This window comes from Globicephala melas, chromosome 17 (assembly GCF_963455315.2).
Source record: "Globicephala melas chromosome 17, mGloMel1.2, whole genome shotgun sequence".
Taxonomy (NCBI): domain Eukaryota; kingdom Metazoa; phylum Chordata; class Mammalia; order Artiodactyla; family Delphinidae; genus Globicephala; species Globicephala melas.
In genome coordinates, this window is record NC_083330.1 from 2,252,129 (window position 1) to 2,266,479 (window position 14,351).

General features: G+C 43.5%; 1 protein-coding gene across 6 annotated transcripts in view; it reads right to left on the bottom strand.

The window, feature by feature from the left end:
* Positions 1 to 343: 343 nt before the first annotated feature.
* Positions 344 to 14,351, bottom strand: part of PCMTD1 (protein-L-isoaspartate (D-aspartate) O-methyltransferase domain containing 1) — a 60,703-nt gene continuing 46,695 nt past the window's right edge. For all 6 annotated transcript variants that reach the window (XM_030859785.3, XM_030859780.3, XM_030859778.2 and 3 more), the window contains 3 exons: positions 9,839 to 10,010; positions 8,206 to 8,329; positions 344 to 2,964 (listed from right to left, as the gene is read on the bottom strand). In XM_030859785.3, the coding sequence (XP_030715645.1) occupies positions 2,600 to 2,964; positions 8,206 to 8,329; positions 9,839 to 9,892 (543 nt within the window). In that variant the 5' untranslated portion in view covers positions 9,893 to 10,010 and the 3' untranslated portion in view covers positions 344 to 2,599. The remainder of the gene's footprint in view (positions 2,965 to 8,205; positions 8,330 to 9,838; positions 10,011 to 14,351) is intronic.

The following is a 14,351-nucleotide window of genomic DNA, read 5'->3' on the forward strand; positions in this document are numbered from 1 at the left end:
GCTTCACTTTTGTCCTCTCAAACAGCTGGAAACCAACACTTCCACATTTTGTATTTTAACTACTATGTGTGCTATCTTAATGACATTTTTCTTTATTAGTACTAGAACCAGATATATGGACCAATAAGCAGTACAGATTTAAACGATGTTCCTGGTAGTTAATGGTGTTGCCGGCAGTTTCTCGGGCTCTATCAGATCCTGGGTGCTATTTCAAGCCATCTCCAAGCAGCAATCTGACTGAGGGGGGAAGTCGTCGTGCTCCCTCCCTAGGCCTACTTTCTCTCCGCAAAACAAATAATTACCCCACTGTAAATTCCCATGAATACACTGCTCATCATTTTGAATTACTTCATCTTTATTTGCTACCTCTCCACCTATAAAGCACAATTATCCACACTCAAATATAACATGATTCATTAAAAAATAAACACCCAAAATATTCTTAATCATTCTAATATATTCCCATTAATAGATAAAAGGGCTTTTGCTTAAAATTTCATTCTTTATTTCTACTTCTTTATTTGAAGTCAATAGTAAAGTCACAACTGTGAAATAAATGCATTTAAAAACACAAAAGATACATTTCAATGACAAAAAATAGGCAATGATTATGAAAAGCTACTGTACATTTTGCCAAAGCCAACAGAATAAAAGCTGCTATGAAAAACTCCATCTTCAAATATATCCTTAACAAAAACGTCCCTCATGAATAGTTAACACCACGATTTAAGAAAACGTCGTGTTGACGTTATCTGAACACTTGCCCCGAAAACAACAAAGCTGGTGGGGGGGCGGCTAGATAAAAAATATGTGGGCACCAGGAGCCCCAAATTAAACTTCTAAAATGGACACTGATTTCAAAATAAAAGGAACATTTCTAACGTGACAATAGCATGAAACTATTTTTTTTTCCTTGCTAGAAATGAATGGGGCATTTCTTAACAATAACAGCTTAGTAATCGCCTAAGAAAAATTGTGGAGATACCCCCAAGCCCAGTCAATGGTAAAAAACGAACAGCTTCCACGAAATTATCTTTCACATTACTAAAATATCCTGATTTACCTGGGATGATTCATGCTTAGACTATTTCAAACAGTTGTTTTTACATGTGTGGAATTACCAGAGCTGAGATTTTTTTTAAACCATTCATCTAACGGTTGAATCTTTGCAGAGACATAATAATCCTTCCACTACACATCGATTGCGTTTCCTCAAGCATACTTGTTCACCAGTTGTAACAGTGATGCTGGTGGTGATAAGTGATACTCTCAAATTTTCCCTTCTAAAAAATATATAATCCACGGAACACTAGATAGTAAATATGCTACACTGTATATTCTTAAACAAGGCATGACTCTTCATGCCCCAGTAGGAAGAAAAGAAACACTAATAACGGCATTGACCACCTGTCTCACTACTGACATTCAAATAATGAATACAGTAGTATGGGGTATTAATCAAAAAAAGAAAATCACTGTCACTTTACCACAAGAAACAAGAACGAAATAAAAACATGGGAAGAAATTAAATGAGCCCGGTGTAGGTCCCAAAGATGACACTATGATTCCGAATCTTCAAAGAAAAGGTCACCTACATATAATTTCTGTGACTACTTCCTATGCTACAAAGATGAATTTCAAAGCAAACGCAGGCTGGCGCAGCCTGCTTGTCAAGGATGAACCTGCCAATGAACCAGGAGTTTCCTTTGCTAAAGTGCACCTGTGACCAGCCCACTCAGGCCGATTCACCGATGAGCCATCAACAGTCGCGTAGAACAACAGACTCTCTTAAAGCAAATACTTTATACAGTGGACTACAGGGAAAACCGTCCTAAATATACTATCTTCTAAAACTTCAGAGTAAGATAACCTCATCATTTTTAAATACTGAAAATGTAAAGGGTCCACCCAAACTAAGAGTTGTATTAAGTATATACGTTTTACTTTAATATTCACTTGACATGCTCCTAAAATCTCTATGAGAGAAGCAGATGTTTTCCCCATGTCTTGGCAACAGATTCAAGAGCAAGAGTAGCAGTGCTGTTGAACTCCCTGAAAGGAGGCTTTTTAAAGCTACGTTACTCCGTATCTGCATCGTTATTGCACTCATACATTGCCCGGAACAGACCTACAGCAACTCAGCAATAGTGACTGCAACACACAAAGCTTCTGATTTCCTTGTTAGATAAAGGTTTCATGGAGGAAATGCAAATGGCTGCAATTGGAATCAGACTACATATATGCTTCCTGATTATTTCCCCTTATGGAAGATTAAATCTAACCCTCACCACTACTAGTCTGTAAGGAACCAGATGAGGGTCTGAAGGACCCAGTCTTGACTACTGTTACATTCCACTCTTGAAGTCGCTCCAAGTTAAAACAGCAATTTTAACAAGATTTAAAGAAAAATATATTTTATAAAAGGGATTCTTTTTAATCACAGAATACATCATTTTTATTACCAAGACAGAAACAAGTTATACTTTTTCCACTAAAAATTCACTCTGATGAAAGAAAGAATTCTCTTTTAACGTCTAACAATGCTACATTTTCAAGACTAAAGGAGTTATCAGTAGGCGTTCTTCCTTCTTGCTCTAAGTTACTTCTCCCTAAAGTACGTCAAGTACGCTTTTAGAGCCTCGGGCAGGGGGAGCCTCATGATCTTCTCCCTCAGCAAGTTCTGGGGCGGCGTCTCCTGCTCGCGGGCAGCGCCGCGGCCCGTCTCCTCCCCCGCGTTATCCTCTTCCATCTTCTCCTCCTCCTCGCTGTCCAGAGGCTGAGGGATGAGCTGATTCCCCACAAAGACGTAAGTGTTAATCCTCTGCTTGACCCTCTTCCTTTTCCTTTTGGGCGGAGCCCTCTGAGGAACGCCCTTGGCCTGCATCTCATCATTGATGAAATTTCTAAGTGTGCGGCGAATGTAAATACGAGCCAAGTCCTGCAGATTCCTGACAGCACAGGGGGCTAAAAACACACGGAAAACATAAAAAGTAAAACGTTACACACTGTTCACTTCTTAGTGAATATTAGGAGACAGGACACAAAAAACTGACGTTCATCTAACACAGATTTTAGGAAGTGCGCCTACTATGTGCCAGACCACTGCAGTACTGAGGACAGCGGACGGCACCGGAGTCTGTGTGTACGGACATGTGCGCATCCCCAGGTATGAGCATAAACCCTCTCGGGGAGGATAAATAACTTACAACGGCTGGAGCGCACGTGAATTAAGCAGTTAGGGGACAAGAAGAGAAGAGCTTTTACCCTACACATCTTCTGTACTTTCTGATGTTGAAAAGTATGTGAAGGACCTGTTTCAAAACCTCAAATGAAGGCACTGTTTGAACAGCTGCCTCAGTCTGAGCTCTAGACTGTTACACGCATGCACACGCAGTTTCCATCTTTCTGTAAATCAACAGGCAGAACTGGTTCACAGGTAAAGGGCCCCCAGAAATCACGGCGCACACTTTAGCAGCCCCGAAACACCACAGACCTAAGCTGCTGACGCTCGCTTCTATCTAGCGCACGGGGAGAGTCGGAACAGGCCCTGTCTGCTTCACTCCTGCTTCCCACCGGCGCGCAGGTGTTAAGACCTAGCGCCACACGCCCCTCTTGGTGGCCTCCTCCAGTGCATTGCACCCAGACAAAGAAAATTCTCAGGTCCCCACCTGAAATCCGTTCTTCCTAGTTTCCACCCCTGTGGGAATAAAACCCTTATCAAGGATTCTTCTCAAATACCTAACAAAACAAAACACAGCCCTCCTCAGTTCAACAGCACAAGAAAGCCTTCATCACTTCTCCCCTTACTTTTGGTACTTGTTCTTAGCTACCTCCTTCCCAACCTTCCTGTGATCATGTCACTTATCCGAATGTGTATGTGGCCGCTCTTTGCCCTCAGCTGTGAGCCCTTGGGGGCGGGGGGTAGGAAAGAGGCCTGGGGCCCTTCCTCACCCCCCCCACAAAGGGCCTGAGGGTACACATCCTGTCCTGGGTGCTTCCCTCCTGCCCTAGTGCCCGGGGCTCTGCCCAGTCACAAGCTGGGCACATCGTGCAGCGGGAGATGTGGTCTTTCATAAAACTCCAGGCAGGAGGTATTTTAGACCAATTCCAAGATCCCTTAGCACATACTTCCTGGCCTGCTACAAAACCTTTTCTTCAGACTCTCTACTGAAACCCAAAATGGAAGAGCACGGCCCGGCCCCTCTGTGGGGTGGCGGCTGGCAAGGGAAGGAGCGGGCGTGCCAGGGGCCGGCATGAGACAGGACCACGCTGGGGCGGAGAGAGGGGACAAGCCTGAGTTCTGCTGTGAAGACAGGACGGACGGGGACTGGGCGCAGAGTCTTTGGCCCGAGCGGCGAGGCAGATGTAACGCTGATTACCCACGTGACCAAGAGAAAGCACAGTTCGGGGAGGAGAAGATAAAGATTTGCTTTGCTCGCGCTGTGTGTCCTAAATGGAGGTCTGGGCGCTGCCGCCACCCCGTGGGCCTTTCACATGGGGCAGCCAGTCAGTGCCGGGCGAGGCAAGCGGGGAGGGGCCGGCAAGGTGCTCGGGGCCCAGAGGCCACGCGACGTGCTGGCCCTTTCCAGCCGCGGCAGTCCCTCCAGCGCCGGGCTGGGGGCAAGGCCCGGCTGCAGACGGGAGTCATGGGGTCATCAGCCCCAAAGGCCAGGATGGCCCCCGCGGGGCGCGCCAGCGGGAGGGAGGCCGGAGGTCAAGGGACCACTGCAGGAAGCGGGGTAGAGAACAAGCGGGGACAGAGCTTCAGAAGCTACAAAGAAGAGAAGGAGTACTTAGACTTCTCGGGCGTCCCTGTGGGTGTGACCCGCCCGCACCCCGGGCGCTCTCCCAACACGTCCACTGTCCTCCTCCTCTGCCAGCACTGCCTGCTCCTCCAGGGACACGATCACCACGACGACCGCCGGGACAGCCCGACTGCAGAAGCACCGACGGACCCGGACTGGAAAAGGATTCAGACCTGGCTCCATTCAGTCGCTTCTAACACTCACAGGTCCTGAAGTAGCACCCACAAGAGCCTCATTTAAACGTTTTTCTGATAATACGAACACTTTTAGACAATTCTCAGCCCTACTTATTCAAAAATCCCAGTATTTTCTGTACTGCAACCTCCTTGTTCCTAATGCTTCTAGTCACGAGAAGGATTCAATGGACCAGACAGACAACACTAGTCCTGACTGCTATAAAATTTTACTGTGAATTGAAGCTTTCAGGCCAAAACTACAATGAAGGTTATCTCTGACACACACGTCAGCTCTATTTGTTTCCCAAAAGGTGGTCTCTATGTAGATTTTATAGGAACCTAGCAGTCAGCACTTTCATTTTTATTTGTTAAGTAAGACTGAAAAGGGCACTGGATTTAGGTCAAACCCCATTTTTAACCTACAAAACCGCAACTTCATATGGCTCAGTGTGGTGCAGTTCAACAGTTCATGAAATCTCCTGACCTCTGTGATACTGAGATTTATAAGAAATGTACATTTGGCTTCCCCTTCCTGACACAGAGCTCCTAAAACACGTGGAATTTCCTAAGTGATGAGAGCATCAAAGTGAAAAGCAGTGCTTTTTAGTGTTCATGAGAGGCTCCCTTCAACCACACGTGACTTGATGTTACGGGGTGACTTTCACTAAGCCCTTCAAGGTGCTTGGCTGGCTGTCGGGCACACCAACCATGGGATTAGAGAAATGGAACTTTCAGGCTACCCCTCCAGAGACAGGAAAGGGGCTAGAGGTTGAGTTAATCACCGAGAGTCGATGATTTAATCAATCGAACCTCCATAAAAGGCCCTAATGGAAAGGGCTCGGGGAGCTTCTGGGCTGGTGAACAACTGGAGGTGCTGGGAGGGTGGTGCGCGCAGAGAGGGCGTGGACGTCCGCATCCGCCCACACACCCCGCCCTGGGCATCACTCCCATCCGGCTGTTCCCCAGTTAATCTAATGAGTAATCTGTTCTCCTGCATTCTGGGAGCCGCTCCAGCAAATTATCGAACTCTAGGAGGGGTCATGGGGGCCTGATTCACAAGCAGCCTGTGAGAAGCTGGAGGAGGACAGAGCCTGCAGCCTGCGGGGTCTGTGCTAGCACCGGCGAGCACCACAACTGCACCAGACCACAGTCTAGCTCGCTGGGGTCCGCAGAGGACTGCAGGATTGCTCAAGGAGGAGAACCCACAGGTCTGGACGACAGGAGGATTCGGCAGGTGGTGTATAAAGGAAACAGAGTTTTCCTTTAGTTGGTGTAGAGTTTTTCCTTCACCCCTTCTAAAGGGCCTGCTGTGAAATTTATTTTTATAATGTCTTATACCAAAGAAAGAAAAAGAAATATGACTTTAAGTTGAATAAAAATTTGTGATGAACCCGAGGAAAAGTTATAAATACATTTTAGTAACTGCTGACATGAGCAATTTCATAGCTACAAAATACGTTCGGCAAAGGATTTGCACGTGTATTTTTTAGGGTTTTTTTGTGCTAACATTCTTTCACATTTTTATTCCCTATAATTAATGAAATAATGTTCTCTACACAGAAACCTATTTTAACTTATTTTAACAGAAAAGCGAACGTGTTCTTATTCTCCACACATCGTATTCCATTTCAATTCCTAGCTACCTAGTCCCCAAGTCCACCTCTCCACTGTTAAGAACTTGAGCAGGGGAAACAGGTGTAATTTACTGACCTTCCCCAAATCCCAACACTATTCTTTACTAAGCCATTATTACCTGCTAAGCACTTTATAAACACTACTTCATTTAATTCTCAAAACCACCCCAGGGCTTCCCTGGTGGCACAGTGGTTAAGAATCCTCCTGCCAATGCAGGGGTCATGGGTTCAAGCCCTGGTTCGGGAAGATCCCACATGCCGCGGAACAACTAAGCCCGTGCCTGCAACTACTGAGCCTGTGCTCTAGAGCCTGCATGCCACAACTACTAAGCCCACATGCTACAACTACTAACGCCCACGCGCCTAGAGCCCGTGCTCTGCAACAAAGAGAAGCCACCGCAATGAGAAGCCCGCACACCGCATGGAAGAGTAGTCCCCGCTCAACACAACTCGAGAAAGCCCGCGCGCAGCAACGAAGACCCAACGCAGCCAAAAGTAAATAAATAAAATTCAATTAAAAAAAAACACCCCAAAAGACCACAAAACCACATGGGTTGCAAGAGGGTAAAATAACCCTGAAAATAAAATGAAATCTCTCCCAGGTTCCTATGAAATAAATTCATTTAGAAAGCAAATTAAACCAAGAAGTCTACTATGGTAAAGTTCTAAAGCTCATTTTTGGCAAAGAACTTTACTTATTGGTCTCCAAAGCCATGATACACGCTGGGCCAACCACGGCCGCGCTCACCGCTCTTCCTCAGGGTCTCGGCAGCCCTCAGGGAGCTCAGCGCTCCCGCCTTCTCCAAAGTCCGGTCTTGCACACCGCACACTGCTGTCCCCCCACTTCTCGGCCCTGCCTCTGCTCGTGGTCCAGCTCTGAGCTGGTGGATCACAGGCCCAGTCCCAGCGCCTCCTCACCCATCCTCCTAGCTCGTGCAGCAGGGTGACACCCACATGCCTACCTAATGGGAAACTCAAGCCCAGCCAAAATAAAAGTCTCTGATCTTCCTACACCGATTTCCAAGCTATTCACCCCTCAGTCCTAAACAGCAATAAACGGTACCATCACTCAGTGAGGGGCTCAGGGTAAAACTTGAGAGCCCTCTTTTTCCTCCACCATTTTCCTACCTTCAAACAACTCCACCCCCATCAACACTGACCCTCTCCTTGAGGACAAGGAAAGTCTCCATCAGCTGTCCTCTGCAGCCCAGCCGAGGAGCTTCAGCGACCCTGAAAGTTACTGCTGGTCTTGGAACGAGCAAGCTCTTTTCAGCCTAAAGAAAGGCTTTTGTGTCTGCTGTCCCTCTGTATGGAAAATGGTGCCAACAAATTTACCGTAATTAATCATGTCACAACTGTAAGTAACAAACTCATCTCTTCATTGACCTGCCCCTTCTTTTCATGCCTCCATGAAGGCAGCTAACAGGGTCTGGCGCAAGGTAGGAGCTTCATTGAAAAAAGCAAATCCATGGAATGTATTACTGCATGATTTACTTAACTCTTCATAATTAACACAGTCCATTAATCCCGAGCACAGCTGCTGAGCAACATAAGCCACGGTCCAGGCAGAAAGGCCCGGGGGTTACTTACGGAGGCCCACAGAGTCCGGTTTGCCACTGTCATTCTTGCTCGGCTGCACCAGTGGGGCAAATGACACAGCAAGGATGTTTTTACTTTCCCAAGTGTTTTGTCCAGTTCGCATAATTTGTGTTAACTATTTAGAGGGAGAAAAGAAATAGAACGGCTTTATCTTGGAAGTGTGATCACCTTACAGTCACAATTTTGTTTTAACAGAATAACAGCAGTGATTGCTATATAATCACTTGTATCTGAATGCAAGCAAATTACTTTCGTTTAAATATTTACCATAAAATGATACAGGAGGAATCACAAATACTTGCTGTTCAAGACAGACACTTGAGCGCAAAAGGCATGACTTTGCAGGTTGTATCTGGGGTCTGAGGGCTTCTAGGGGTACTCTTCTAACCCACACCTGCCACTGGCCCCCAAAACACACGTCTCACACAGGTTCAGTTGTTTGGTTAAAGTGTTGTATTAGTAAAAAGACGTTTTCATTACTGTACCAACGAATCAACTTCATGATCTTCCATGGTGGTTATAAAATACAGATTCTAATTCTAATCCCAACTTGACATTTCACAGATATATGTAACTAGTCACAAGGGGATTAGAAGTTCTACCCAGTCAGCAAATACCCACCATCAGTTCTAGAGAAAAAATATTAGCTCAGTACATGACTGAAGGAAGATGAATTAGCATCTTCAATTTATATTATAGCAATCAGCCTATTACATTTTACATTAGTACAATAGTATATAATAAATATTCAATAAAATACCAATGGGAAACCATATTTTATATGTTCAAAAACGTCTCTTTAAAGGAAAACAGAAAAAGACGATTAATCTGGGAGTCTCAACACTCCGGAAGCATTCAAGTAACATTTTTCCAAGAATGTGTTTTAATGAATGCTTTATATTCTTTCTAATAACTGACAAACACAGTACATGGTGATGGTGAATCCTCTGACCTGCAAATCACATGTGTAAACTTAGGGGACCCTCAGATATACAAACTCCAAAACGACCACACTATGTCCCAGTCATCTTGGACAATCGATCTTCTACTTACAAAGCACAAGGTGTTTTAAACATCTCAGATGTAGGTTAATATGAATATAAAAGATATTTTTTGCAATGTATATTTATAAAATTTCAAAGTAAAAGAGCCACCCATTTTCTGAATAAATCAGTATTTCATACACTTATTATACCTAATAATTCCAAACCAAAGGCAGACAATAGGTGAAAAATACTTTCAAATGCGCCTACGTATACTAAGAGAAGATCCAAAAATTTACTCGTTTCTGGAATGGAGTTAAGCAGTTCAAACCAAACCGCAAACAGGATTTCCTTTTCATATGTTCAGCTAGAAGCAGTTACCACATTCAGTGGCACTCGCTCCCCTCACCCGGACCAGGGAGCAGCTCAGCGCGGCTCTCCTAACCCTAGTTAACGGGTCTTTTCCGCACCTGCCTTGGTTAATAGTCAAGAGCCCGTTTCAATGTTCTCCTCTATAGACAGATCTGTGAAGAGTAATTATTTCTTCCTTAACACTTACAGTGTACCTTTCACTGAGGTAACGCTTCCCGTCTTACGCTAAGTGCGTCTCCTACGTCAAGTGAAAGGACAGTGGAAGCTACCTGGTCTTCTACAGGCATGACAAGGATGCCCCCGACTTTCAGCAGTATCTTCATGTAGTGTTCGTGGTCCTTCTGGACTCCAGCCCCGCAGTAGACCCGGTCATACTGGTGGCTGTCTGACGCTATCTGCAGACAATTACCAACCACAAATGCAGGCTCACAGAACTCGAATCTATACGGAAAACAGATGGCATTTTACCTCATTAAGCAAAAGATCAGATCTAAACAAATTAACAGAGTCTAGCTTCTTGAAATAGTGAAGTTATCAAATTAATTATAAGGATAAAATATTATAAAGTTTGACTGAAATATCAGATTTATGAAGTTTAACACTGATCAAATATATTGTTTTATTATCAGTGATGCAGTGTACATTTTTTCAAAACATTAACCTTTTTTTTTGCCACACTGAAACCTTACTTAAGGCTTAAAAGGTGAATATAGTGAAAAAGCCATCACAACACCAACCTTGCGATGCCCACAAAGGACATACAATAAGGATGAGAATCCCAAAGGTCAAACAAGAGAGAAAAGGCTTCACTCCCCCCGCTCTTTCCAAAAGAAGCCAGGGGCCAGTGGACATGGAAGGGCTTGTGCAGTCTCCACTGCGGGCACCTTGCTGCAGCTAACAGTGGCAAAGCTTGTCAGGAAGACACCGGTGCCCTTACCCTATGCTCTTGCAATCACTAAAGAGTAGGGAGATTTTCCTAATACATTTTGGCAGAACTATGTTACAGGGTTGGAAAAGAGAGCAGAATGAAGTGTTTTTTGGCCCCCATGATCTCCCTACACAACAAAAGAAGAGAGATGGATGGTTTCAAAGCACAGGCATCTTATCCAGGCCGCCTGTTCCTGGTTACAGTGTTGGTTCGCTGTATACAGAGTTATGCTTTTACAAACTATCCTATTTAGACTTCTACTTTATTCCTTAAGTTCTGGCAAATCTGAAAACGGTCTCTAAAATACATAAGTAAAAGCCTAATTCACTAATAAAACACGTACGGTAATATTTTTTAATTAATTTATGAAATATCCTTTCACTTTTAAGTTGATTGATGTCAATTTGACCACACAGCAAAATCAGGCTATCATTTGAGGGTGAAATAATTTACATTAAAAGTTTCGGCATGCGGTGAAAAATGACTCTGAATCATAATCACTTTTATTTTGTAAAACGTATCCTGTCCTTTGGTAATTAACAGACTTATTCCGCAGTAAGTTCCCATTAAAATTCACTAAAGTACAGACACACTATGGTCATCGGTATCTAAAGAAGAGTTTCGCAGCATGATGCCGTCCTCAACTTCCTGTCCCCTTGGTGGAGGGGCTGGGGGCACGAGGGTCAGTGTAGAGCCTGCACCCTCCTCTCCACACGGGGCTCCACACAGGGCCGGCCCCGCGCCACCGCTCCTTCTGCGGCACCTGCGCCTCGGTGCTCACGCCTTCTGGCTCTCCCCTCCCTCCACCGCTTCCCGCACGGCTGCTCAGCACAGGTCCACGCCCCTTAGAGGGCCATGTGGGGCTCCTTACGGTTCTACCTGGATGTCCCCACTTCCAGACTCACTCCCTGGCTCTGCCCCCTACCCCACACACACTGCACTGCAGCCACAGGTTGAACTGTTGGCTTCTCATCACTTAGAGGAAATATTACAAAGTGTCTCCTGTATCTGTGTCTGTGCTGTTCCTTTGACTGAAAGGCCCCTCCCTCTCTTCTTGATAAACGCCTAGCATCACTTGGAGACACAGCTCAGATATGAGATACACAACGAAATCTTACCCAACTCCTTAATCGGGTCTCATTCTTTCTACTTGCATAATACACACAAAAGTGTGAACTTACCTATGTAATGGACAATGTTTAATTCCTCTCTTACACTCAACACAACCTAGGCTTGTCTACAATCTGGCTTTCAAATAACTAAATAATGTGGATCACGTGGTTTAATCATCTCATCAAACTCAAAATAAGCATCCTTTCAAAAGAAAAAACACCAGTATTTTCAATCTAAAAATCCCATTCTTATAAAATTTCATTTTAAATAACTTAATTTTATAATAATTTAAGCCAGTCTTAAAATTTTCAGGATGAACATGAGCAGGGAATTTAAATTTAAAAATCTGAATTATTAAACCTCTTTTACCATTAAGTCTGTTAAATCAACTTAAAAATATGCTTATAGTTTAAAAGTTTCCTACTAGTTAAAAATACTTGAAAGCTCACAGAACTATTATCTAGCAAAACACCATTACAAGTAAACAACTTACAATTAAAACCACTTCTCATGTTCGTGATATTTTTATATACTCTCATCCCAGCAAAATGAATTAGAAGGAGTTTAGTGTCTGATTCTAAAATCAAATGTGTGACTCTAGCCAAGTGGCCTGACACTAGCGATTAGGACAATTCATTCCAAATACTGTTTCTGGAGCACCAGTTGTGTGTCGGCTTGGAAATACAACAGGAAACACTCAGGCCTGCATCTAGTGGAAGAGACAACAATCTCAGTAACTGAAGATTAATTTACAAGTGTGACAAATGCTCTAAAGGTATATGACTCCATAAATAGACTGAGGATGCAAGGAAACGGACAGCCCTGGGGAGTGAGAGAAAGGCTCCCTGAGAAATGATTAAGCCGCGATCTGAAAGGTGAGACAGGACAAGCAAACCACACGACCCAAGATGGCAGCCACTAGCCACGTGTGGATACGAGCCCCTGAAGTGTGGCTCGTCCACACTGAGATGTGCTGAAAGGATAAAAATCACACAGGATCTCAAATATTCAGTATGAAAATGTAAAATATCTCAGTATTTCCTTTATATGCGTGTGTATATGTGTACGTATGTATGTGTGTGTGTGTGTGTATATGTGTATGTGTGTGTGTGTATACTTCAACAGCCGCATAAACTGAAAACACTGAACAACTACCCTTCTAACTCTATCACCTGTAAACAGGAGCTTCAAATATTTCCCTTAACACAAACTTCCCTTTGGAATATTCTCCTGGTTTTCCTCATATCTCTTTGAACACTTCCTCTGAATTTTAATTGTATCTCCATCACCTATTACGGGCCTCAAAAAACACTAACTAAGTAGGAGAGAAACATAAGAAACAATTGTTTTGTCAGCTGTTCCACCTACCAACTTTGAAGATGAACCCAAACTTGACAAACTAAATATGTTAATCACAAGAACCCCAGGACTAGAAGAGAAACCTGCACAGAAACAGTTACAGAAAAAATATGTGCCCATGGCACCTTCTGTATCAATATGATGGTTCTTGTTTTACTAAATTGGATAACTATAAATAACTGTATAGCTGTAGCTATATGTTACTGTAGCTTCATGTTACAAAATACATGATTTTTTCCCCAAGTGCTAAAAAAAAGGCAAAACTCAAACAGTAAAAATAAACCAAAACAAACACTTTTGCCTTTAATGAATAAACCAAACCAACTGTCCTCTAACTGAAAGGTACTTTTTTGTTGTTTTTTTTTTGAGGTACGCAGGCCTCTCACTGTTGTGGCCTCTCCCGTTGCGGAGCACAGGCTCCGGACGCGCAGGCCCAGCGGCCATGGCTCACGGGCCCCGCCACTCCGCGGCATGTGGGATCCCCCCGGACCAGGGCACGAACCCGCGTCCCCCGCATCAGCAGGCGGACTCCCAACCACTGTGCCACCACGGAAGCCCCTGAAAGGTACTTTTTAGGGGCCTTCCTGAAGATCTTAAATAAGCCACCTTATTCTAGGAAAGAAAGTCTTTTCCCTTGTAATGCAGATCTGAACAAGTATAACTGCTTCCACTTAGGGAATATTACAAAGAATCATTATAGAGAAAAATTAGACCTCTAAATTTATAAATAACTTCTACTAATGCAAATGGACCACATACCTCTAACAAATGCATATGGGTCTTTACACTTTCATTTAACAAATTAATTTCCTTTACCAGCATACTCAAATTTAAAGTTTAACTGAACCTGAGACAACATTCCAAAAAGAGTAGAAGGATTGGACTATTTCTAGACACAAAATAGTAAAGCTTCAAGGACACATCAGGTAGAAAGGTGAATGTTTTTAAATGTAGGCACAAAAACACCTAGCATAGTAATTTACTAGTTATAAGAAGCATGTCTAGCAGAGACAGCGTTCCGTCTGGGTACTGTTCATTACACTTAGAGCTATGGCTTCACCTTCACCAATAATTCACGAATCCTTCACGCTATCAAAGAAAACAAAACAACTCTCAAACTGCCTGTACTTATAACATTATTTTTTTAAATACACAAATGGGTTATAGATTATCTTTCCTAATAAAGGATTTAGAGATGAGCGTTAGTATTTCTGACGAGGCAGAAGTGAGGATCTTACTTAGACATTCTGTATTCTGATACTGAAATTATGGCTCATTTTTAAAATAGCATTTCAAGTAAATAAATTCATATAAATCCTACTAATAATATTTTTTCAAAAGTCTATGATTAAACTTTTTCAGGCAAATGTTTATGGATGTAC